This window comes from Globicephala melas, chromosome 13 (genome assembly GCF_963455315.2).
Source record: "Globicephala melas chromosome 13, mGloMel1.2, whole genome shotgun sequence".
Lineage (NCBI taxonomy): Eukaryota > Metazoa > Chordata > Mammalia > Artiodactyla > Delphinidae > Globicephala > Globicephala melas.
In genome coordinates, this window is record NC_083326.1 from 5,425,442 (window position 1) to 5,447,334 (window position 21,893).

The following is a 21,893-nucleotide window of genomic DNA, read 5'->3' on the forward strand; positions in this document are numbered from 1 at the left end:
CCTCATGTTACCAGGGAGGAAAATGAGGCCCAGAGAGTGAAACCACTTCCCAGAGCCATCCAGCTAGAGATAGAGAGCAGGTTCTAGGACCTGGGTCTGAGCCTCCCAGCCCTGGATTCTTCTGTTGATGCTGGAAGGGCCAACATGGGGCTTCCCTTTATGTCCCCGAGCCTGCCCTTTAACCCTGGTCTCACATCCCAGCAGTTAAGTCAGCCATTTTCCTGGCCGCCAGTCTATCCTTCTGAGACATCAAATGCCATTTGCTTCCTCCCCCAGCGCAGGTCTGGTCCCAGTTGTAGTGAAACCACTCAAGGGTGCAGGGTGTTTTATCTGAAGTTTCCCTCCTCGAGTTGTTTTCGTGGCACGTTGAAGGATTCCTCGGTGTGCAGTGCTTGTTGTAAAAAGCCAGCACAGTCTCCATGGGACACAATGCCAAGGCCGTGTCACAGGGACCCCCACACCCAGAGAACACGATGGTCCTCGGGCTGAAGGAGCCGAGGTCTGGAGGACAAGGTAGCCACGCCATGGGCACCTTTAACCAGCAGAGCAGGCATTTTGGATGCTGCCTCCTTCCTGACCTAGTGTTCCTACCCTCGTTTTCTCTTGGCCCAATTCCTTATCTGTTATTTTATTTCATCTTTTATAAGCCCCATTAAACCATTTCTAGATTGAGATATTTAATGTGTATGAGGCAAAGCCAGTGTATATGAGAATCCTGGGTAAGAGCTGTAGCTCACAAGAAGGACACCAGGGTGTCACAGGGGCCAAGAAAAGGGTCAGCAGAGAACCTGGGGCCCCAGGGTCCATGGTGAAGGTTGGCATTCCCGGAGGGATCAGACCTCAGGTTCTAGAAGGTGGGGCGGGTCCTTTCTGAGGGTGGCACCCTCCCTCCACTGGCCACCCCTCCGCAGAAAGCTGGGCTCCACTCAGGCGCGACTCGGTTTGTCTCCCGCACGCCCAGGATGAAGTGGCCGTGGAGACCACCAACCCTCAGCAGAACAAGATGGACAAGTTGATTGAGATCCTGAACAGCATGAGAAACAACAGCAGCGACGTGGATGCCAAGCTCACCACCTTCATGGAGGAGGCCCAGAACTCGACCAACTCCGAGGAGATGCTGGGGGAGATCGTCCGCACCATCTACCAAAAGGCCGTGTCCGACCGCAGCTTTGCTTTCACGGCCGCCAAGCTCTGCGACAAGATGGCGCTCTTCATGGTGGAGGGGACCAAGTTCCGGAGCCTGCTTCTCAACATGCTTCAGGTAATGGACGCCGACAGCTGCACCTCCCACCCCACCCGCCGGTGGGTTATTACTAGAGAGAAGGCTGCAGATTCTGACTTTTCCCAAGTTCCACCCTTGCCCGATTAATTACAGAAAATAAAAAGGCACTCAAGGGGCAAGGGATGAGTGACCGGATTTGCGTGTGGTCCATGGTTACGATGGACCAATATAATTTTATAGGTGCTTCATGTTTAACCAGCCTTTCCCTCTTTCTATTTCCATGATGGGAGGGCTGGCTGTTGTCTTAATAGGCTCTGCTGTGACCTCTCCACGTCCCAGCAGACATACACTTACTGTGGACTTCTCTTTTCCTCCTCTTTCTCTTCCCCGGGACCACCCTCCAGACCCTGCAGGTGGTGCACTGGTTGTAGTTGGTGCTGAGATGGGTCTGAGAAAAAGGCATAAGGGCCTTGAGGAGGGAAGCTTTGATCTGTCTGCCGATGCGCCTGGGCTTCTTGAAAACACTTTTAGGGCCGAGGGGAAGCGTGGAGATCAAAGACCGTCTTGTTCCTTGGTGCTATCCCACTAAATCCCTCCACCCCAGAGAACTGAATCCCGCCCCTCTTTATTCCTTCCTCGTGGGTGCCGGCGTCCAGCGATGATTTTACTGGGGTGTGTAATGGGCATGGGCATGGGTACTTAGGCTGAGCCCAGCACTGTTTGATCTCATAGGTGGAGAGCTGAAGGCGTATACCTGCTCTTTCATCATGGGTGATAGCAAGTGAACTGGTCCCAAAACCGGTGGCATCAGCATGGTGGCCATGCCAGGCCCAGGGACTATTCCTGGGAGACTTGGCTGTGGAAAATCATCTGTAATCATGCTTTGTATCTTAGGCTAGTTGAGATATGAAATGAGTTTCAGTCCAGGTAGGGTAAAGCAATAGCTTAGAAGTTCTGAAAGTAGGATTACAGAGCTGGAAGAAACCACCTGCAGGTCTGTCTTAACGAGGGTGACCATATAATAGGTCATCCAAACCATGACACTTTTGAGACTGGGGGCTCTAGTCATAGTCAGGCCAAGACCCCAGGCGTTAACCAGGACATACGGTCACCCTGGTCTTAGCCCCCTGGTTCGCAGTCTTCCCTCTCTTCCCTGAGAACAGGGTGGGAGGAGCCCCCTCCGAAGGCTGCCCATGGGCTCCATCCCCGCCGTCCTCTCCTCTTCCCAGGGAGACTGCTCAGTGCAACCCGAGCCTCGCTGGCCAGCCTGGGCTGCTTCTGTCCAGCTCCAGGCACCGATCGGGTTCCCATTCCTGGATTGCCCACGCTCCCCGGTGATGAATTCCCTCATTACCTGAGGGATTTGCACATCGGGCATGTTCCTTGCTCGCCGGAATGTCCTGGGAGAGTGTGGAGGGTGACAGTGGGAAGCAGCCTGTCTGCCACGTACAGCCAGGCACGGGGGAGTCAGGGACAGATTGGCCTTTGGCCTTGGCTTTATCAAGAGAAGGGCCTGGATAGGGCAAGACTTCTAGACAACAGTTGCCAGCTCCACGTAACCCAGCCAGAGCCAGTGGTGGACAGACACACAGGGCGTGAGACGAGACGCACCCAGGAGGGAAGGGCAGCTGGCAGCAGGGGCCACCCAGGGTCCTGCCCCGGTCAGGCTTCTCTTCCAATGACCCGTGGTTAGAGCAGCCTTGCCCACAGTGTCCAGCAGAGCATCAGTCCTGGGAAATGCTCAGCCACGAACGGAGCTTCGTGGCCCCTACACCCGCCTCTCCGTCAGCCACGGAGTGGACTGGCTTAGGCCAGCAGGAAGGGAACCTGTTTGGCTGCACCCAACTCAGTGAAGTCCCCTTTGCATTCCCAGCTAATGACTTCTTGTGGAATCAGTGTGCTGGGAGACACAGTTTGGCAAACACTGGCGCAGGGAAAGAGCACCAAACCGAAAGGCAGGAAACAGGGCTTCTCGGCCTGATTCAGCCATCGTCACCCGGAGCTTGGCCTCTGCAGCTCCTGCTGGGAAAGTGACTGGCTGCTCCACACTGGTCAGTGGACCTGATGATTTTGCGCTGCTAAAGATGAGTCGGGGGCCTCAGGGAGGGCGTGAGTGGCCCCACGTGAGCTGCTTCCTTTCTCTGTCTCTCCTGGCCCTGTTAGTGACATGAAACAGTCCTGGGTCCCTCTCATCCTCAGGAACTTGCTTACCCCATATCGGGGCTCAGTGATAGGTCTGTCATGTGTGACAGGCTTTGGGGGCCAGCCCAAGAGACCCAGTCCTGCTAGCGTCACTTGTCTCTGGAGCAGAGGGGAACCCTCACTCCCAATCTGCCATTTGCCTGGGTGCAGCCTTTGTGGGTCAGATATTTAGGAATCGAAATGTCCCCTAGACCCTACCACCCCCTTCATCTCCTGCAGCCCCAGCTTAAGTGTAAGAGGGAGAGGGCTGGAGCTGGACACTCAGGCCTCCTGGGTCACTGTTCAGAGCCCTTTGGCTCCCGTGGAAGGTGGGCTGAACGTGCTGGCGTGAGGCTGCCCCTAAGCTCCTAGCAGACCCCCGGTCACAAGGCCTGGAGGAAGCCAGCACCGCGTGTGTGTCAGGACCCCCTCTGCAGCTGAGGAGGTGGCGGGTTGGAGAAGGCTTTCTAGGCAGCATAATACATGGCCACTCACCACCCCAGACCCACAAGGCTCAAGAACAGAGAGCAGTGGGCAGAGCTCATCAAACCCCACTTTCCTTGTGACCCACAGGGGTGTCGTTTTTCACCTGCTCTCATCTTCTGGCCAACCTGATTTGTATATCTTCCCTGGCCAGCAGTCCTGGGCCTGGCCCCCAGCGCCTTCCCCCTGCTTTCTCCCGCTGAGGTTCACGCTCAGCTGCATGCACTCAAGGCCCACTGCCTCTGGATCCCCAGCCAGCCCCTGGTTCAGTTCGGCGGCCTCTGAGATGCCCCTCACGTGGCCAAGTTTCGCCTCTGCCTCCACGTACCAGTTCTGAGACCCGGCTTAGTGATTCTGGCTGCAAAGTGGACAGGGTGTGAAGTGCCCTATGAACACGGCTCCCAGCAGCTGTCTTTGGACGTTGCCCTCCTTGGCCGACCGCTTTCACTGCCTGGGCTTCGGCAGTGGGAGCTGGCAGCACGGCAGGAGAGGGGCAGGCTCTGATGTAGTGGACACTCTTTGGCACAGTGTGGCGCTGCCTGCCAAGCTGGGATGCCGCCCCCATGGAGAGGCAAGTGGGCCCAGGGGAAAGTCAAACGACCTTTCACCCTTCCCAGGCAGACTCAGCGCTGTTATCTCAAGACGTCCAAAAGCACTACCCTCATGAGCACGGACAATGCCAGAGACCTTGGGGTCCCAGGGGACCCCAGTCACCAATCCACAGCTCAAAAATCATCTTCAGTTTTTACATCTAAACTGAGTCTTTTTGCCTTAGACGTGGTCATTTTCTTAGTAATGTTCTTGTAGGTAAAATTCTACTTATTAAACAGATATTTCTCGGATGTCTGTTATGTGCCAAGCGTGCGGTCTTCATTAGATCAGTGCTTCTCAAACTTGAATGTGTGTTTCAATCACATGGGATTTTATTTAAATAGAGGTTCTGATTCAAGAGGTCTGGGTAGAACCTGAGGTGCTACATTTCTAACAAGCTCCCAGGTGATGTCCATGCTGCTGGCCCAGGGACCACACTTTGAGCACTAAGACGTCGGATGGCTGATGGTTTGTAGGCGGTGGGTCAAGTTCATAGACAGGCCGACTGAGGCACAGTCTTTTACTGATGTGATGTCAGAAGGGGGGATCCAGCCTGGGAATATTGAGTTCCGGTCACCAGGTTTTCTTTAGGGCATTGGTTCTCGGCCTAGCTGTCCGTCAGAATCTCATGGGGAGGTGCTTTTATTGGGCTGGCCAGAAAGTTCGTTCGGTTAGTGAATCTGTTGTTCAATAAAGTTCTTGGTGAAAATGAAAAATGTGTCTCTTATTTTTATTTAAGACTGAACGGACTTTTGGGCCAACCCAATAAAACATACCGGTGCAGGGGCTCCCCCCTAGACCAACTGAATTAGATTCTCCAGGGATGGGCCTGGGCATCCTTTTTTAAAGACCTTTCTGGCAGGTTCTGTGGTGTCGCAGATTGAACACCACTGTTAGAAAGTTACTCCAGAGATGCCCTGACTGTGCCACCCTTGTCACTTATGAACAGCCCTGCCTGTGGATCAGTCAAGAGATGTGTACCAGGTACTGGACTCTTTGTTGAGTGATGTGAAGGATTCAGAGCCTGAGCTGGTGGGAGAACACCAAAGCAGGAGACGTCAGCCCCCGAGACAATCCCGTCACCTTGCCCGGCCTCGGTTTCCCCTCTGTGCAGTGAGAAGCTGGGCTGGACCATCTCAGGGGACCTTTCTCACATACCTCGCTGTCCTGAGATTCCTCCCGGGAAGCCTCCGCCCTAACCGCGTCAGCCAGGTGGAGGCTGCCTCTCCTCTCCCGCCCGCCCCATTTCTCTCTGCTCTCAGCTCCGTTCCCCAGGTCCTTTTCCTTTTTCTTGGTCTCAGACATTTGTCGAAGCGCCTATCACGGTTCAGGAAGAGGGCCTCGCTCTCAATCCGAGTTGCCAGGCTAGGCCACCAGTAAAGCTGAGGAGGTGATTTGTTTCCCTGCCCGACCTGCCTCACCCCACCTCTTTCCACCCGGCTCCCAGCTGCACGATTGCAGGGTCCCGCACTCACGCGGCTATGAGCGCTGATGGGTCCTGACTTCCAGGAGAATGTGGGCTGCCCGTGGCCCCTGGGTTACAGAGGTCACCAAAACTCTGGCTTGATCCTCACCAAGGAATTGTGGTACGATGAGGGGAGGGGGCCTCCGGTTTCACAGCGAGGTGAAGAATGAGCGTGCCTCTTTTTATGGGACCTTTGGAATGACAGGAATTGGAGGCCTGAGCCCCCTCCACCCAGCACTGCCCCGTCACCACCCTGGGCCTTCCACTCCGGCTCGGGGAATGCTCCTTTGCTGAAATATGCTTGGGTAGTATAAGTTCAAGCCCTCCTCTGTTGAAATGTGTGTGCCCTGTTTAGCCAAGAGGTGTCTGCATCTGAGCTATGCAGAGCAAAGTATTATTAGAGCAGGCATCAGTGTGTCTGTAACTGAACCCCGCTCTCCCTAGCAACCGTTGTCAACAACACATCTAACAGAAGGAGGCAATACCTTTTTTTGATGAAAAGAAAAAACAAAAAAACCCTCACCTCACCAAGTCGTAAACACAGCAAGGCTGTTGTGAAAAGACAACGCAATTCAGAATCTGGCATGTGACCAGGTTTCAGAATAAATTGCTGTCTGCCAGCACCTTCTAGAAGACAACCTGACCTGGAACGAGAAAATGGATAAACTCTCCAGAGTTTTTAGCTGGGTCACCCATTAAGCATCGTGTTTGGGGCTTTTGATACATGGGAACCCAATTGCTTGGTGAAGGGGCTCCATGGGGCCTCTGGGAGGTCTCTGGGAGTGATTTTAACTGTGGGTTTTAGCCCCACAAGGGGCACTCAAGATTTCCTGGTCTGGCTGCCCCATCAGTGAATCAAAATACAAGCTGCACCTTCAGGGCTTATGTGACCCATCACCCCACTTTTACCCCGTTTCTGCCATCTCTGTCCCCGTCTTTGTTCCACATTTGCTGGCTTGGGCAAAGGGACTGGGCTGTTTCTCTAACTCAGCTCATAAAAGGGAACCTTGGTCTTCCCTGGTGGCACAGTGGTGAAGAATCCGCCTGCCAATGCAGGGGACAGGGGTTAGAGCCCTGGTCTGGGAAGATCCCACATGCCGCGGAGCAACTAAGCCCTCGCACCACAACTACTGAGTCTGCACTCTAGAGCCCGTGCGCCACAACTGCTGAGCCCACGTGCCACAACTACTGAAGCCTGTGCACCTAGAGCCCGTGCTCCGCAACAAGAGAAGCCACCGCAATGAGAAACCCACGCACCGCAGCGAAGAGTAGCCCCCGCTCGCCACAAATAGAGAAAGCCCGTGGAGCAACGAAGACCCAACACAGCCAAAAATAAATTTATTTTTTTAAAAAAGGAACCTCGTTCTTCCTGGTTATCTCAAGGTTCAGGAAAATCAACAGTTGTTCCTCTTTACCCAAAATTTGGAGTTCCTAACCCCAATCTTTTACTGAGGGAGGGAGGAGAGGAACAAACATTGATCCTTGGTGTTCTAACCAGCTCTGAGTTGTAAGTTCCTTGAGGGCAGGAATCCTGGCTGCGTGATCATCAGTCCCCAGCTCCTAGCATCATGACATGTACACAGTAGGTGCTCAGCAAGTGCCTGAGGCAGGGAGGGATGGAGCCCTCAGTCTCAGGTACCAGAGCTCCCTGATGTGAGATGGGCTTCTCAGCTCTTCTGAGCACTTTCACGCGGTGAATGTGGAGATTCTCTCCCCGAGGTGGGTTCCAGGGCAGGATCCATCCCCCACGTTTGCAGATGAGGACGGTGGCTCAGCAAGGCTACAAAGTCATGGGGGTGGTCAGTCCAGCACCCCAAGCTCTTGGCTCCCTTGCCACCCAAATAGAATACACCGGTCAGAAAGTTGGGAAAACCAGGAATCCGTCTCATGAACCTATCAGTGGGGATATCAAAGTCCGTCCTTCTATAAGACTCCCACTGGGTTTCCAATGGTCTGAGTCTCGGCTTTCCAGGCCAATAGAGAGCTGAGGTGTCTGAGGAAACACCTCCACGGCTCCATCAGCTTTACGCAGATGAACCACACAGCTGTTCTTCCTGAGGCTGGCTCTCCCCTCACACCCTCTCCCTTGGCCCAGCGCTCTGCCTTCACCCCTGCACGCCCACCACTGAGCCGATGTGCACTCCAGGCATGTAAACTAATTTTACTGTTGGCCCAAGCCAGGCATACTCAGGGATAGAAGCACATTGTTCTGTGCATTCCAGAGCCTGAGCAAAGCCCTGGGCTGTACCCACCCCGAGCTCCCCTCCACGGGTTGCTAGGAATCAAGAGGGAGAAAGCGGAGGACTGGCAGGCAATGCAAGCAACTCTCCCGTGGGCAGATTATGGGAGGTGATTCTGGAGGCCCGCAAAAGGTCTCTCTTTCTAAAACATGTTGCTCCAGTGGCACCCTGTGAGCTGTCGGTGCCCTGCAAGGGCCGGGCAGAGCTGGCACACACATTCCCCGACAGTGGGCGCCAGCAGGCTTGCCTCCATGTCCCGTCACAGGAGCTTGACCTGCGTAAGAGTCTGCGGCAGGTAGAGCTACCCCGCCGGGGACAGCGATGCCCGGCTGGTACCCACGCCCTTAGTCCACCGACCCAAACCAGAGGCGAGGCCTGTGCCTCCTGCCAGACTTGTTGCCCACACTTGCTTTGGAATGAGTGAATTTTACCTTCTTTCTTCTAATCCTGATGTCTTCCCCTCACCAAACACTGAGCACCTGCTGTGTTCCACATGCCAGGGCACAGCCCACGCGTGTGTCACCTCTGTCAGTCCTCCCTCCCCTCTCGTCGTCCCCCAGTTTGTGCCGGTGGGGCACTGGCCCAAGTTAAGAGGTTTATTCAAGGACCCAGCTGGAATGCCTCACATCAGCTTCTTCTGCCTTACTGGGGGCGCCGTGGCTTCCGAAAGTCCTAAATCTAAGGCCCCTTCTAGAACTTTGGAATGCCCCGTGAGACAGAAGCAGCCTGTGACTCGAAAAGAAAAAAAAAGAAAGCATTTTGATTTTTTAATCTGAAAATAAGCAGAGGAAAGAAAATGTCAGTCCCAGAAGGAGCCCAGGCCAGCGGCCTCTGCCAGTCAGGGTTTTCTTGTCTGAGGCTGTGTCCCCAGGTGTCTTGGGGGGCAAAGACTACGTCCGAGAGCTCTCTGTGTTCCCCACCAAGCCTGCCCATGGCAGGTATTCAGCAAGCATCAGACGGCTGCTTCCAGGCGCTTCCGCCCATGGGGACAAAGGCGCATTGGTGGGCAGGTGCTGGGACAGCAGAGGGACGCGCAGTGTCCTACTCTCTCCCATCTCTGGGCCGAGGAACTTACCCTGGTCAGGAATTATTTCACCATCACCCGTGTGCCTTGCCAGGCCGTGTCCTCTTCCCTGCACACCCTCACCTCCCACCCCGTCTTCATTTTCCCTGCTAAATCCACTGATAGGACTTGGCCGGGCGCTCCCCTGTCTGAGGCTGCCATGCCGAGGCAGGCCCTGAAGATAAGTGGGTTATTGGAGAAGGCAGCTCGGGTGTCCCGGGCCCCAGAGGGTCACCCCTGGCTGGCTGGCAGCTCACCCCCAGCACCTCCTCCTCCCCTCTCCCCAGAGCCAGGCCAGCAGGAGACAACAGTTCCTTTCCCTCAGCTCAGCGAGTGGCCGGTCCCCAGCCGCCGCCGGGAATCTGAGCTATGCTAAGCCGCTCCAGATCGCCACATCGCTGCCCTGCCCGGGCACGGCCGGCCCAGACAGGGCGCCTCTACCTGCTGCGGCTGCCGCTGGAAAGCTGGCACCGCCCAGGCCGATGGAAACAAATCTCCCTGCGGGTTATGTAACTGCTCACCGCCCTGTCCCTGGCTCCCTAGGGAGGCGCCCAGCCACCACAGAGGGAGAGCGGTGGCCCCTGGGCAGGGAGGGGACACAGAGGGTCATTCTTTCAAAGAGATGCACATAGTCTTGAGTGATTGCCCAAGGTCCTTCTCTGGATCCAAGGTCCTCAGCGCCCCAAGGAGACTGGTGTTCCCTGTAAATGCTCGCTGAGCTCGGAGGCCAGCTCAAGACGCTAGCCCAGCCGAGTGAGAAAGGCTCACCGGGAGAGACGGACTCGCAGGAGAGGTTAAGGGGAGAGGGCAGCGCAGTTTCATTGTTGGCTTGTTTGGTTTGGTTTTTTTATTTGGCTTTTTTTTTAATTGTTGTAAGATATATGCAACATAAAATTTACGTGCTTTACCATTTTTAAGTGCAAAACTCAGTGGCACCAAGTGCAACCACAGCGTTGCACCACCACTCCCACCATCCACCCCAGATCCCTCCCATCTTCCCAGACAGAAGCCCTGTAGCCACCAAACAACTCCCCAGCCCCGCTATACCTCCTCTCTCCCTTCTTTTTCCGTGAGCTCGCGCGCACCGTGCTCTGTGCATATACCGCATATAAGTGGAATCATACAGTTGTCCTTTTGTGTCTGGCTTATTTCATTTATCATCATGGTTTCTAGGTTCATTCATGTGGTAGCACGTCAGAATTTCCTTCCTTTTCATGGCTGGATAATGTTCCATTGTGTGGAGAGACCATATTTTGTTTATGCGTTCCTCCATCGTGGATGGACACTTGGGTTGTTTCACCTTTGGGCTATGGTGAATGATGCCCCCATGAACACACCACATACAAGTACCTGTTTTAGCGCCTGCTTTCGATTATTTTGGGTGTCTACCTAGAAGTAGAATTGCTGGATTATATGAAAACTCTGCATATAACTTCTTAGGAACTGCCCAACTGTTTTCCAGAAGGTTGTTTTTGATGAGAAAATGTAATGAAACAAGACCCAAGTGCAGGACAGTGAGGATGCTGCCTTACCTGGAATCCAGGGTCAGGGTGGAAGTGGAGAGTTGGAAGTCTGTAAGATGGAACAAAAGGATTTGGACTTCATGAAGTAGAACCAAGGAGCCATTGTTGGTTCTTGAGCTGTGGTGTCCTAAGGTTAATTGAAAATCATAGAATAGTATAGACCTGAATGATCTATAGATTATCCATCGAACCCATTCATATTGTAGGTGAGAGATTAGAGGCTCAGGAAGGTTAACAAAGCCCTGCTTTAGGAAGACGTGGGTGCTGCGTTATAGGCTGTCATGCTTGGAAATCTGTTACATAGAGGACCAGGGGTTTTAGGTGACCACAGTTGTCTCTTCTACAAACAGAGCCAGCCCCTCAAAGATCCAGCTGCGGTGGCAGGCCTCATTCCCCACCTCCTCCCAGGACCTGCTCCCGGCCCTAGGTATGCGGAACAGTAGCATTTGGCCCACGATCCAGAAGCTGGAAGCTGGGGGCGCTACCACAGGGACAGTGGGTGGACGTGGGAGATGTACTCCTCCACCTCTGCTCCCCTTCCTTCTGCAGGGGCCACAACAGTCTCCAAAAGCTGCAAGAGTAAGTCAGTGGGCATCTCTGAACTGAGGCTTCCCAGCCGAGGGCACACAGCCTAGGTTTCAAAGCCGGCACTGAGCACATGGCCTGCCGGCCACCTAGGGGGAGAATGAACGGGAATCACACCGTGTGCCCTCCCACCGCTGCCTCGACGCCCCCTCCACACTGCTGTGGGCCTCTCCCCCTCCTTTCTTTGCCCATACTGCGCTCTGGGTGCCTGCCATGAATCACAGTGATTTATGAGAAGTCAGTGAGTGTAGCGGTGAGGCAAAGGGAGTTGGGGGATGGAAACTTTTTTTTTTTTTTTAATTTTTGGCTGCACCGGGTGTTCGTTGCCGCGCGCGGGCTTTCTCTAGTTGCGGTGAGCAGGGGCTACTCGGTTGCGGTGCGCGGGCTTCTCATTGCCGTGGCTTCTCTTGTTGCAAAGCACGGGCTCTAGGCGCGTGGGCTTCAGTAGTTGTGGCGCGCGGGCTCTAGAGCACAGGCTCAGTAGTTGTGGCACACGGGCTTAGTTGCTCCGCGGCATGTGGGATCTTCCCGGACCAGGGCTCGAACCCGTGTCCCCTGCACTGGCAGGCGGATTCTTAACCACTGCACCACCAGGGAAGTCCCCAGCCACACTTGTCTTGAACTCACTGCTTTCAGGGTGGCTGGGTTCTGTCTCCTCTAGATAAAGAAGAGATCGATTTAAGCGGACAGAAGTCTTCCCAGCTCCCCCCTCCAGATGACAGCTAAGAGGTCACCAGGCATCTCAGGTTGCAGAGTGTGATGCAAGGGTGCAGGTGGGAGTTCATCTGTGCCTCAGTTACTCCTCAGCCCACTGGCATCATGTGAGCAATCCAAACCCAGTTACGCCCAGTTCCTAGTTTCTTCTCATTCTAGACCTTTCATGTCTGGGGGCATGTCTGTCCAGGAGACGTTGTGACCCTCGACCAGGAAGCCGGGGCTGGACTGTGTGGCCCCTTGAGGTCACCTTCCAGCCCAGGAGCTCTTGCTGCAGCCTGAGAACCATCAACCCAGGGAATCTGCCCTTGGAACCCAAAGTTCAGAAGCAGGGCTCCCTGCGCACCCACAGACCCTCCATCCCCTACTGCTTAATGCCTGGCATGCTGAGTCTCCAGGGAAGAACGCCAGCCCCTTCCTGGCCCCACCTCAACCCCAGTTCAAGCCAGCAGTGCCAGGGAGAGGGTGGGCGGCCCCTTCAGGGGAGCAGATTGTGACCTGCAGGGAATCGGCTTCACTTGACCCTTTGGTGACCTTCCAGAGCCCAGTTCACAGAGGGAGAAAAGCTTCAGACCACTAAGAAACGTGGAGACTGATATGCCCAGCCAAAAGCAGCCCGCCCCTCCCCCCGGGATGGCCCCCCAGCCCTCCCCCTTGAGGAAGCCCCTCGCCCCCCAAATCATCCCACTCTTGACATTGCCTAGCTAGGACCAAGCATATTCCAGAGACGTTGTACCACTATGTATGTGCACGGCCAGACTCCTCGCACCCAGAAGGCTAAGCAGAGAGGGCTCGAGGGCCACCACGCTCTCCTGTAGTGCCCCCACCTCCCAGCTCCTCCGCTGAGCAGGGGCGATACCAAAGGAGGGAGGAGCCTAGGTGGTATTCAGGGATGGCTGGGCTCCAGCTCCAGCTTAGGAATATCCATGCATAATTGGAGTAAGTGCATTCTTGAGCAGCTTCATGTCAATCGGAGCTCCACATACTGGACTCACACTTGCCATTGACCCCGTTAGATGACAGTCATTGCATTACTCTGAGTGTTGAAAAAAGTCTGATTAGAATAGTATCTCGCGGGGGTTGGACGCAGAGTCACCTGGAATTCAGCCTGCAGGCCCCAGAGACTTGCTCTTAATGACGTCCTGCTGTGTTGCATAAGAAATCATTGACAAAGCACAGAGTCCAACATCTACCTCCTAACCCTGGTTCTGGCACGTCAGCTGGCGACTTCGGGCAGACCTCGCAGTCCGGCTGCCCTTCACTTACTCTTCCATTAAATGGGGGTAATAATACCTGTCCCCTACACCTGCTTACTCCACAGACATAACAATTGTTAAAACCCACTGAGATACACATCATGTGGTCTGTGTCCTCTTAAGGCCCCTCCTCCAAGAGGAGTTTCTGAATTTCAAAAATTTCTGAATTTTTCCTTTTACCTTTGACGAATCCCATTCATTCAAGGTTCCTAGGAGAGGCCCCACACAGACCTTCTTCCACAAGCCCAGGGGCCCCAGAGTCATGCTAGGGTTTGGGGTTTAGATGCAACACTATGGCTAGCCCTGGGATCCGGCCACAAGGAAAGCTCTCACAGGGGCTCTGGAACTGGTGTTGAGGCCCTCTGGGTGCCCTGTGCTCAGCACTGTTAAATCCCAGTAAAGCAGGGGCCACTGGCCTCTACCAGATACTTAGAGGCCTACTGGAGGGGCAAGGCCAGCTAAACCAGAGAGCGGTTTAAGCAAGTCGGAAGAGGGGGTACGCCCTTTAAGTTTAAGCAAGTCGGAGGAGGGGGCACGCCCTTTAAGTACTGGCACGCCCTTTAAGTACAGGAGGAGGCAGCATGAAAGAAGAGGCAGGCTTTGGGTGGACAGAGGAAAATAGGAGGAAAGAGCCAATTTAGCAAAGGCGCGTGGGTGGAAGCAGCCGGGGGCCGGGGGGGCACAATTGTGCAGACAGCGTGGTGTGATGAGATAGGTGTACACGCCAGCCTGGCCGAGGGTGTCCAGGCAGCAGCAGGGGGCTCTGCAAGTGTCAGCAAGCCCTGGTGTAAAGCTGCCCGGCCAGGCCATGACCCCAGGTCACAGTCACCACTGTGGCCCATTCATTTGCTGGCACTAGCTTCTCACCATTGCAGGCCAAGATTGTTTTAAGCCAGAACTAAAACTTCTACCTTAAGATTAGGGAGCTCCCTGCCAGCACTGGGCCTCGGTCAGTCTTGGGCAGGAGGCAGGGAGGGCCACCGCCTCTGGGGCCCAGTCCAACCTGCTGGCGGGCTCCAGATACCAGCGTTTCACTGAGACGGGTAGTATGGGGGCTGGCATTCAAGGCCGAGAGACCCTCCCTTTCCTGACCCTTTCAGCGCTTCATGGGAGAGGGCAGGTCCAGGTGCCCACCTCGAGTGACCCACTCAGCCCCTCTTTATGGGTCAGCTGCCCCCAAGAGCCGTGTGGAGGTGGATGCCCTCCACACACTTATCCACACCCAGCCTGCAGTGCCGGTGCTGTCATAGGGCCCCTTCCTCCAGCAGAAGCCGTACAGCCTGCAGGGAACCAGAAGCAGGGCTACATGGGATGCCTGGGGCTGGGCAGATTCACAAAGCAACCTCCGCTGCACAAGCCCCATCCCTCCTCCCCCAGCACATTTTTTCTGGCCTGCCTCAAGGGGTACGGCAGGAGACAGGAAGTCTGAAGCCAGCATCTTGCCTGGCTCTGGGCCTCAGTGCCCTCATGTGGTCCAGGGGCGTGGTCAGTCTCCCCACCGGGCAGCAAGGCTCACGGCTCCTCCTGTTCTGCTCCCACAGTCCCTCGGGTGCCTTGGGCTTATGAAGGTTGTGTGCGTGTGGGTCAAGGATGGAGAGAGCCTGGGAAACATTTGAGGGCTGACTAGGGGCAGGAAGAGAAGACGGGGTACTGCTCAGAAGTAGGGGACTCGAAGGGGCAGTACAGGAGGCGCCTGGGCTGCAGCATTCCAGGCTGCTGCTCCAGCCCTGCCTTTCCCTAGCCGAGTGACCACAGGCCAGTCCTTCCACCCTTCTGGTGGCTTCCTTGCCCATAAAATAAGGGGGGGGAGGGGGGTAGAAGAAGTGACTTCATAGGTCCCTTTCAGCTCTTTGTTATTCTAAAGCAGACCTGTGGGGCGTACAGACAGTGCCTGTTAATTGCCCACTGCTGTTGGTGGGTTGACCAGTGAAGAGCAGACGCTCCCTGCCTGGAGGGGTCTGCAGTCCTGGCCACTCCTGCCCCCCCCTCCTGGTTGGGTGTCTGGAGTCTGTGGCCGCCTGGCGGGCAGAGCAGCCTGCAGGGGGCGCCAGTGTGCAAGGCTGGCCTCACCTGCCTGCAGGCCCCTCCCAGTCCAACCCAGCGTCTTGGCCTCCTGTGCTTTGTCCCACAGAGAAGATGTAAGCCATCTGATGGTGACTCTTCCACAAAGCCACCCTCCAGTGTTGCAGTTTCCAGCCCGTGTGGCCCCCATCCCTGAGACCAGAAACCTCTGTCTTGGGGTCCTTTCCAGACCTCTAGGACAGGCCAGCATAGTGTCTGGAGGCTCCTGTCAGGGGTCTGGCTGAGAGCTCCGTTTCAGCCGGGCAGTCACTTTGCAGGCATTTACTGTGCGCCGGCTGTGTGCAGACACTGTGCACCCTAAGTGCCTGTTAGACTTTTGCAAGGTGGGCATTATTAGTCCCATTCTACACATGGGTAAAGAAGGTGCCAGAAGCACACCTGAAGTCATACAGCCAGTCAGGGACAGAAGCGGAACGGGACCCCAGTCCCCTGGTGCCCTGCGCCCTCCTCAGAACCTGCTGCTGCCTGGTGCCTCTGTTGGCCAGAAGGGTATTTGTACTGGGGGTGGGGTAGGGCCAGGTAGAAGGTAGAAGGCAGGTGGTGGGGAAACAAGATAAGAAGATGCCTTTTAGATGACTTGATCAGGGCCTCCTCCCCTGCAGAGGGAACAGTGGCTGGGTAATCTCCCCATTGTCGTCTTATGGCTGAAAGCATCTGGAGACAGTTTCCAGGCCAGTGCTCCGTGGGTGCTTGGGGTCTGCTGCTCCCCACCTGTCACAGTGGGGCTAGGGGGCAGGGGTGTCCTTCTCCACCAGGCTGTCCCAGCTGGCCCTGGCTTCTCCTCTGTGGCCATCCCACCCACTGGTTTCCAGCCCATCACTCTCATGATTCACGAAAAAAGGCAGAGAGAACTCAGTTCGGTTTGATTTGCTCCACTTGGCGGCCCCAGGGGCTGGAGGCCCAAGCTCTGGGTTACAATGGCTCCCGGTGAGTGGGCGCCGCTGGTGCCCTGTAGGGCACATGGGCGTCTGTGAGCGCCCCTTGGTTCGCAGCCCCGCAGTCCGGGGCAGCTTGAATCCCCTATGACAGGTCCCGGCCACGGGAGCCCGAGTTAGCGGATCGTGTCTCACATGAGACTTCGCACCTCCATCACCTCTAGACCAGAGGAAGGGGTGGTGACACTTTTAACTGGTCCCTTCCTCACTGCTCACCAAGCCCAAGAGATCAGGACATCAGGCTTGCAAAGTAAAAAGGAAGAAGGGAGGGAGAGCGCACGCCTACATGCTGTCTTGTTTCTAAAGCTCTAAATTATTAAGTGAGGACCCTGGGGTGTAAGCCGGGGCAGACGGGTTGCTCAATCCCGAAGGAGCCCTTCTAAGGTTTCCCCGGCACCCAGCCCAGAGTGTCACCCCGGAGAAGGAGCCACGCTGTGAAAAGGCTTCTTTGACGCTGCTGCCATGCCTGGTCTTTTTTTTTTTTTAACTCCCCCGCCCCAACCCGTACAACTTGATTTATGATGACCCCTATGCATTTCAGCAGCTGCGGCTTCATTTCAGAATCGGGTTAAGTAGCCCAGGGTTCAAAACGGAAAAGGTCAGAAGGGGGGCTGCAGGAAGGCGAGCCACACTTAATACAGCGCGTTCCCACGCGTGCCTCTGCAGCCTGGGGTTCACACGCATCCCCTCCCTGCAAACGTGGTGCTGCCGTACACACACCGTGGCGCCTCTGCCTGATAAAAGGGAAGTTCAAAAACATGGTAGGTTGGCACACTGCACCAGCTGCCCCATGCTTCCTCTCCCTCCAGCCCCGACAGAAGAGGCGGCCCTCTTGAGAGCTGGTCGGAATGAGAGCTGTACTGGGGCAAGAAACTGTCGAGCCCCCTCCGTGTACCTAGGGGGCAGAGTGCCGAGGTGGGGCTTGAGGGACAACAGTGCAGGTAGGCTCGAGCCCCTTCCGTCCCTTCCTTCTGTCCCCGGCCCCCCCTCTGTCATCACACCCTTTCTGGCTAGCACAACTTTCAGGTACTCAGACCAGACAATCGACGTTTGTGGAGACCCCCATCCCTGCCTTCAAGGAGCCTCTGGCTTTGCGAGCCCCCTGCTTTTGTCAGGCTCCCAACTGACCCCAAAGGGCTTGCTTGCAACAGTGTGTTCTCTGGACTTCGTGTTTTCCCCGTCTGCTGTACCCTCCCAGCGCCTCCTGGCTCCGGCCCCAGCACCGGCCCCTGTCTGTCCCTGCAAACACAAGTCAGCTGTGTGTGCAGACAAAGCCGTGCGTCGCAGTGGGGGCCGGGCCTGCAGAAGGGACATTTCCAGGGAACTCTGGGGGCGGCGGCTGGGAGGGCAGAGGCGACTGTCTGATAGCAGGGACTCAGCGTCACCGTCTAGGGGACTTGGCCGGGCCCCAGGGGCCAGTGGCTATGGGTGGTGACTGGGAGAGACAGCCAGGCTGGAAGAAATCTGCTGTGTGAGAAGTGTAGGAAACGGGCTGGAGAGGAGAGATAACAGCCCGTGCTCTGTGTGTCTGTGCGCGTCTGCGTCTGCCGGCGAGGGTGGCTGGAGCCAGGCGGTCTGAGGCCATATCTAGGGAGATTTTTGTCCTGGGTTGTGAAAGTGACCTATGGAGCCAGCAGCAGGGTTCAGGGCCTGGGAGAGAAGACATGTGGCCCTGCCCTCCCCTCCCCCTTGTCTTATGTTCCTGTCAATGTTCCTCCGTGTTCCCTCTTGCCAAAGAGCAGGAAGGGGGGAAGGGGGTGGCAAGAGGGAACATTCCTCAGGCAGTGCAAATGGTTAAGGCCTGGATTTCAGTCTCGATTGTATCAGTAACTTGACATATGAACTTGGATACATCCCCTAATATTTCTGGCTCTCAGTCTTGTTGGCTGTAAAATGGGGAGTATTTATATCTGCCTTGCACATTGCTCAGGGTGGTCAGAAATCTCTTATGAAATAAGGACGTGAAAATAGTTTGTAAACTGTAAAGTGCCACATAAACGAAAGCAGTTGTGATGATTAGACTGGTTTGTGAATGTCAGGGCTGCTGAAGAAAGGCCGGGACTAGAGGAACCTGGCGGGGAGCAGCCGGGAGGAGGGGAGTTACGGGGGAGTTTGGGGACAGCGGTAGGTCATAGCCCCGCCAAGAGTGGGCCCTGCGGGAGCTGGACCCGGGGCAGGAAGGGAGGCGGCAGAGGCTGTCTGCGGGTGTGGGGCTTGGTCACAGGTTTGCCAAGTAGAAGGGGGCCTGGGTTGGGCACCCACTTCTCCCAGGAGACAGGAAAGCTGTGTGAAGCCCTTACCCATCAGGGGCTCTGGGCACTTGCCTGGCCTGGAGGCTAAAGTCCAACAGAGCACAGAGGGACAAGGGGGAACTCTGCTTTCCTTTCCTAACCTCCACTGCCCAGGACAGCCAGGTCACTCTGTCCCCTTACCCCCTCCCCATCCTGACCTGGAAATCAGCCGTCTCTGGTGTGGAAAGTGCAAGAAGGAGCTGGCAGGGCTGACAGGGCTGCTAGGCTGAGAGAAGCTGAGCTATTTAAAGCTCGCAGCAAGCACCCGGGGGGCATGAACACCACCCACCCCCAAGGCCCTCTCGGCATTCAGCTTTTCCTTCCTTGGCTGGATCCCAGGCCCTCGGGGCACCTGGAGGGCCACAGGTCAGATGCCAGGGGCTCTGGGAAGCTGCAGGCGGCAGCTCCTGGGGCTGGCATGGGAGAGCGGCTCCCCCTCACCTCAGGCTTGGGTTCCCTCCTGGGGCCTCCAGACTGAGTTGTCGGGGCCACACAGACTCCTTGGCTCCCTGTGGCTTGCAAACGGGGCTGGGGATGCATGGGGAGCTTAGAGGAGGAATGCCCGGCGCCTGTGGCCCAGGGCAGCTGCCGTACCCCTCCTCCACTGGCCACCATGCTGCCCAATTTGGGGAACCAGAGCCAGCTGGGGCAGGATTGGGAAGTGGGGAGCTTTGCTGGGTACACGCTTCTCCCCTGCCCGGGCCCGCCTTCCCAGCACACCCCAGATTACAAAGGGTTTTCTCCTTTTTCCCCAGTTGACGTTCACCTGTCCCGTGTCCTAACCCATTATTGAGTCACGCACTCACTGTGCTGCCCTCCTTTCCCAGGTCTAAAAGGCCACTCCGTGCCTTGGCCCGGAAGAGGGAGTGGAAGGAGGCCTGTTAAGATACGAGTACCGGCTGGGAGAGCCTTAACTGAGCGGTTCCTGGGTGCCAGGCCTCAAGCCAAAGCTGGTCTGCACCACGGGCCGCAGCAGCGTAAGCTGGTCCACACCACGGGCCGCAGCAGCGTAAGCTGGTCCGCACCACGGGCCGCAGCAGCGTAAGCTGGTCTGCACCACGGGCCGCAGCAGCGTGCGTTACATATGGCGTGACTTGAACAGCTGCCGACTGCCCTGTCCGGGAAGGACTGGCCGTTATTCTGAGCCTGCATCCTTCCTACTATCTTGGCATTAAATTGTCCTCTCTTTTATGAAATGATGGATGAAAACTCTTTTAAAAACATCCTTAACAAAATAAAACACTGGCAACCCTCAAATTTCACAGGTCCAAGAAATCCTGGCGCCCAGGCCCAGGGCCCTGGTTGGTATCCAAATCAGCAAAGGTCACCTGGGTACCCGGCTGTCCCCAGGCCCGGGCAGCCCCGGCCTACAAGGCCCCTTGGGTGGGAGAAATTGATGAGTGAGTGCGGTGCAGCGTGGAGAGCAGGGCCAGGGCACTCCCGAACCTGGGACTGCGGGTCTCAGCCCAGCACTAACCGGTGGCTTCACAGCTTGGGTCTGCAGCCCAGCCCAGCCTCCCCGCTCTGTTCTCTTGGCTGGGGATACTTCCTCCCACTCGATGGGAATTCAGTGTCCCAGCTGCCTGCCCGCCGCGGGCCGCCTGCAGCCGAGTGCAGCACGTTGACCCCTGCCCTCTTGAACTTTGACCTCAGTCACCAGGGCAGCACACACTCCCAGCCGCCCGACCCCCACTGCTCCCGTGTGCCGGCTTGCACGCTCTCTCTCTTACGCACCCTCTGTGCGTCTTACATAACTTCATGTGCGGACTGATCGGTGGCCTTTTCCACACCAGAGAGTCATTCATTTATTAGCTGAGCATCTGCTACATGCCAGGCAGCGTGCTAGTGGAAAAATGGGAGAGACCCTCTGCCGCCGTTGGGTTCCTCATAATCTGACGGGCGACTCACACACATAAACGGGGAACTGCCAACCGGTGTGCTGAATGCTGTACTAGAGGCCTGAGCAGACCGCCTGAGCGGCTGGGGAAGGACGAATGCACGGGCGGGGGGCACTGGAGGCTGGCGCTCAGAGGAAGGGACACTCAGTGGCTGGGTGGAAGCTTCCAGATGAACAAGTGTGTGTACAGGGACATTTTCTAGGCAAACAGACGAGCATGCGTAAAGTAAAAAGCAGGAGAGAATCGTGTGCAAGGAAAACGGAGGTGGTGTTACTGGAGGGAAGCGCGCATTGGGGACAAGGGGGCTTGGAAGATAAGGATCAAGAAAGAGGGACATGGCATGTTTCCCTAAGGAGCCTGCAGGGACCTCCTTTGTTTAACATGCATCAGCCCAGAGAGCACAGGGTGCTTGGACAGAGCAAGCGTGCGCGTGCGTGTGTGTGTGTACAAACTCTCACATACATGCTCTGGGAAAGCCGCACCATCGTCCTCACTCTCAGAAGTGCTCGCCTCCAGTATCTCCCATCCTTCCTGATCACCAAACCCCAAAGAGACCAGCCCTCAGCCCTCAGCCATTCGCTTGTGAGCATCAGGTTTCCACACTGGGTGGCTTTGCCTTCAGTTCCTCAGACCTTGGGGTGGATCTCTTTTCTCTTTTCTTTCCTTCACTTCTTCCTTCTTCGCTGCCTCCTTCCTCCCTCCTTTTCCTCCCTCCCTCTCTTTTATGATTAAACCTCACAGAAATGCAGAAAGAGCTCATAGATTATTGATATTCTCATTCTTGCAGGGCTCCAAACCTGAACTCAGCTAAGGTTGCTTTAAATAACTACAAAATTAGGAACATAACTTGCAAAAAGCAAAAGCTGACTTGCCCTTTCATGAAGTGGTCTTGATGCACCCTGAAGCCCCTCCACTGCTGCCCGCACTCTGAGGGGGCTCCAGGCACCTCCAGGCGGGGAGGGGGGAGGATTTCCCCCCATGCACACATCCACCACCTGCAGAAACCCATCCCCCCGCAGATAGTTCACGCTCCTCTGAAATGGACAAGGAGCCTGGCCCAATCATCAGGTCATCAAGGAGAGTAAAAGGCTTTCAAAAGCGAGCATCCCCAAAATCCAAACTCAGGGGGAGGAACTGGGGGGGTTCTGAAGAGACTGCCTGGGACTCAGAATCAGGCTGTGGTTCATTGGCTTTGCCATGAACTAGCTGTGATCTCGGTGTCCGTATCAGGGGCAGCTGCCCTTTACCAAGTTTCTACCATGTACCTTGGCCACACCTGGGAGCTCTGGACATGCCAGGGCCCAGGCCGCACCCCTGACCAATTGAATCACCATCTCTGGGGGGTGGGGCCCGAGCACCAGCAT

General features: G+C 55.9%; 1 protein-coding gene across 7 annotated transcripts in view; it reads left to right on the plus strand.

The window, feature by feature from the left end:
- CTIF (cap binding complex dependent translation initiation factor) overlaps window positions 1-21,893 on the plus strand; it is a 301,312-nt gene that overhangs the window by 209,802 nt on the left and 69,617 nt on the right. For all 7 annotated transcript variants that reach the window (XM_030867887.3, XM_030867891.3, XM_060310534.2 and 4 more), the window contains one exon: window positions 962-1,261. In XM_030867887.3, coding sequence (XP_030723747.1) covers window positions 962-1,261 — 300 coding nt within the window. The remainder of the gene's footprint in view (window positions 1-961; window positions 1,262-21,893) is intronic.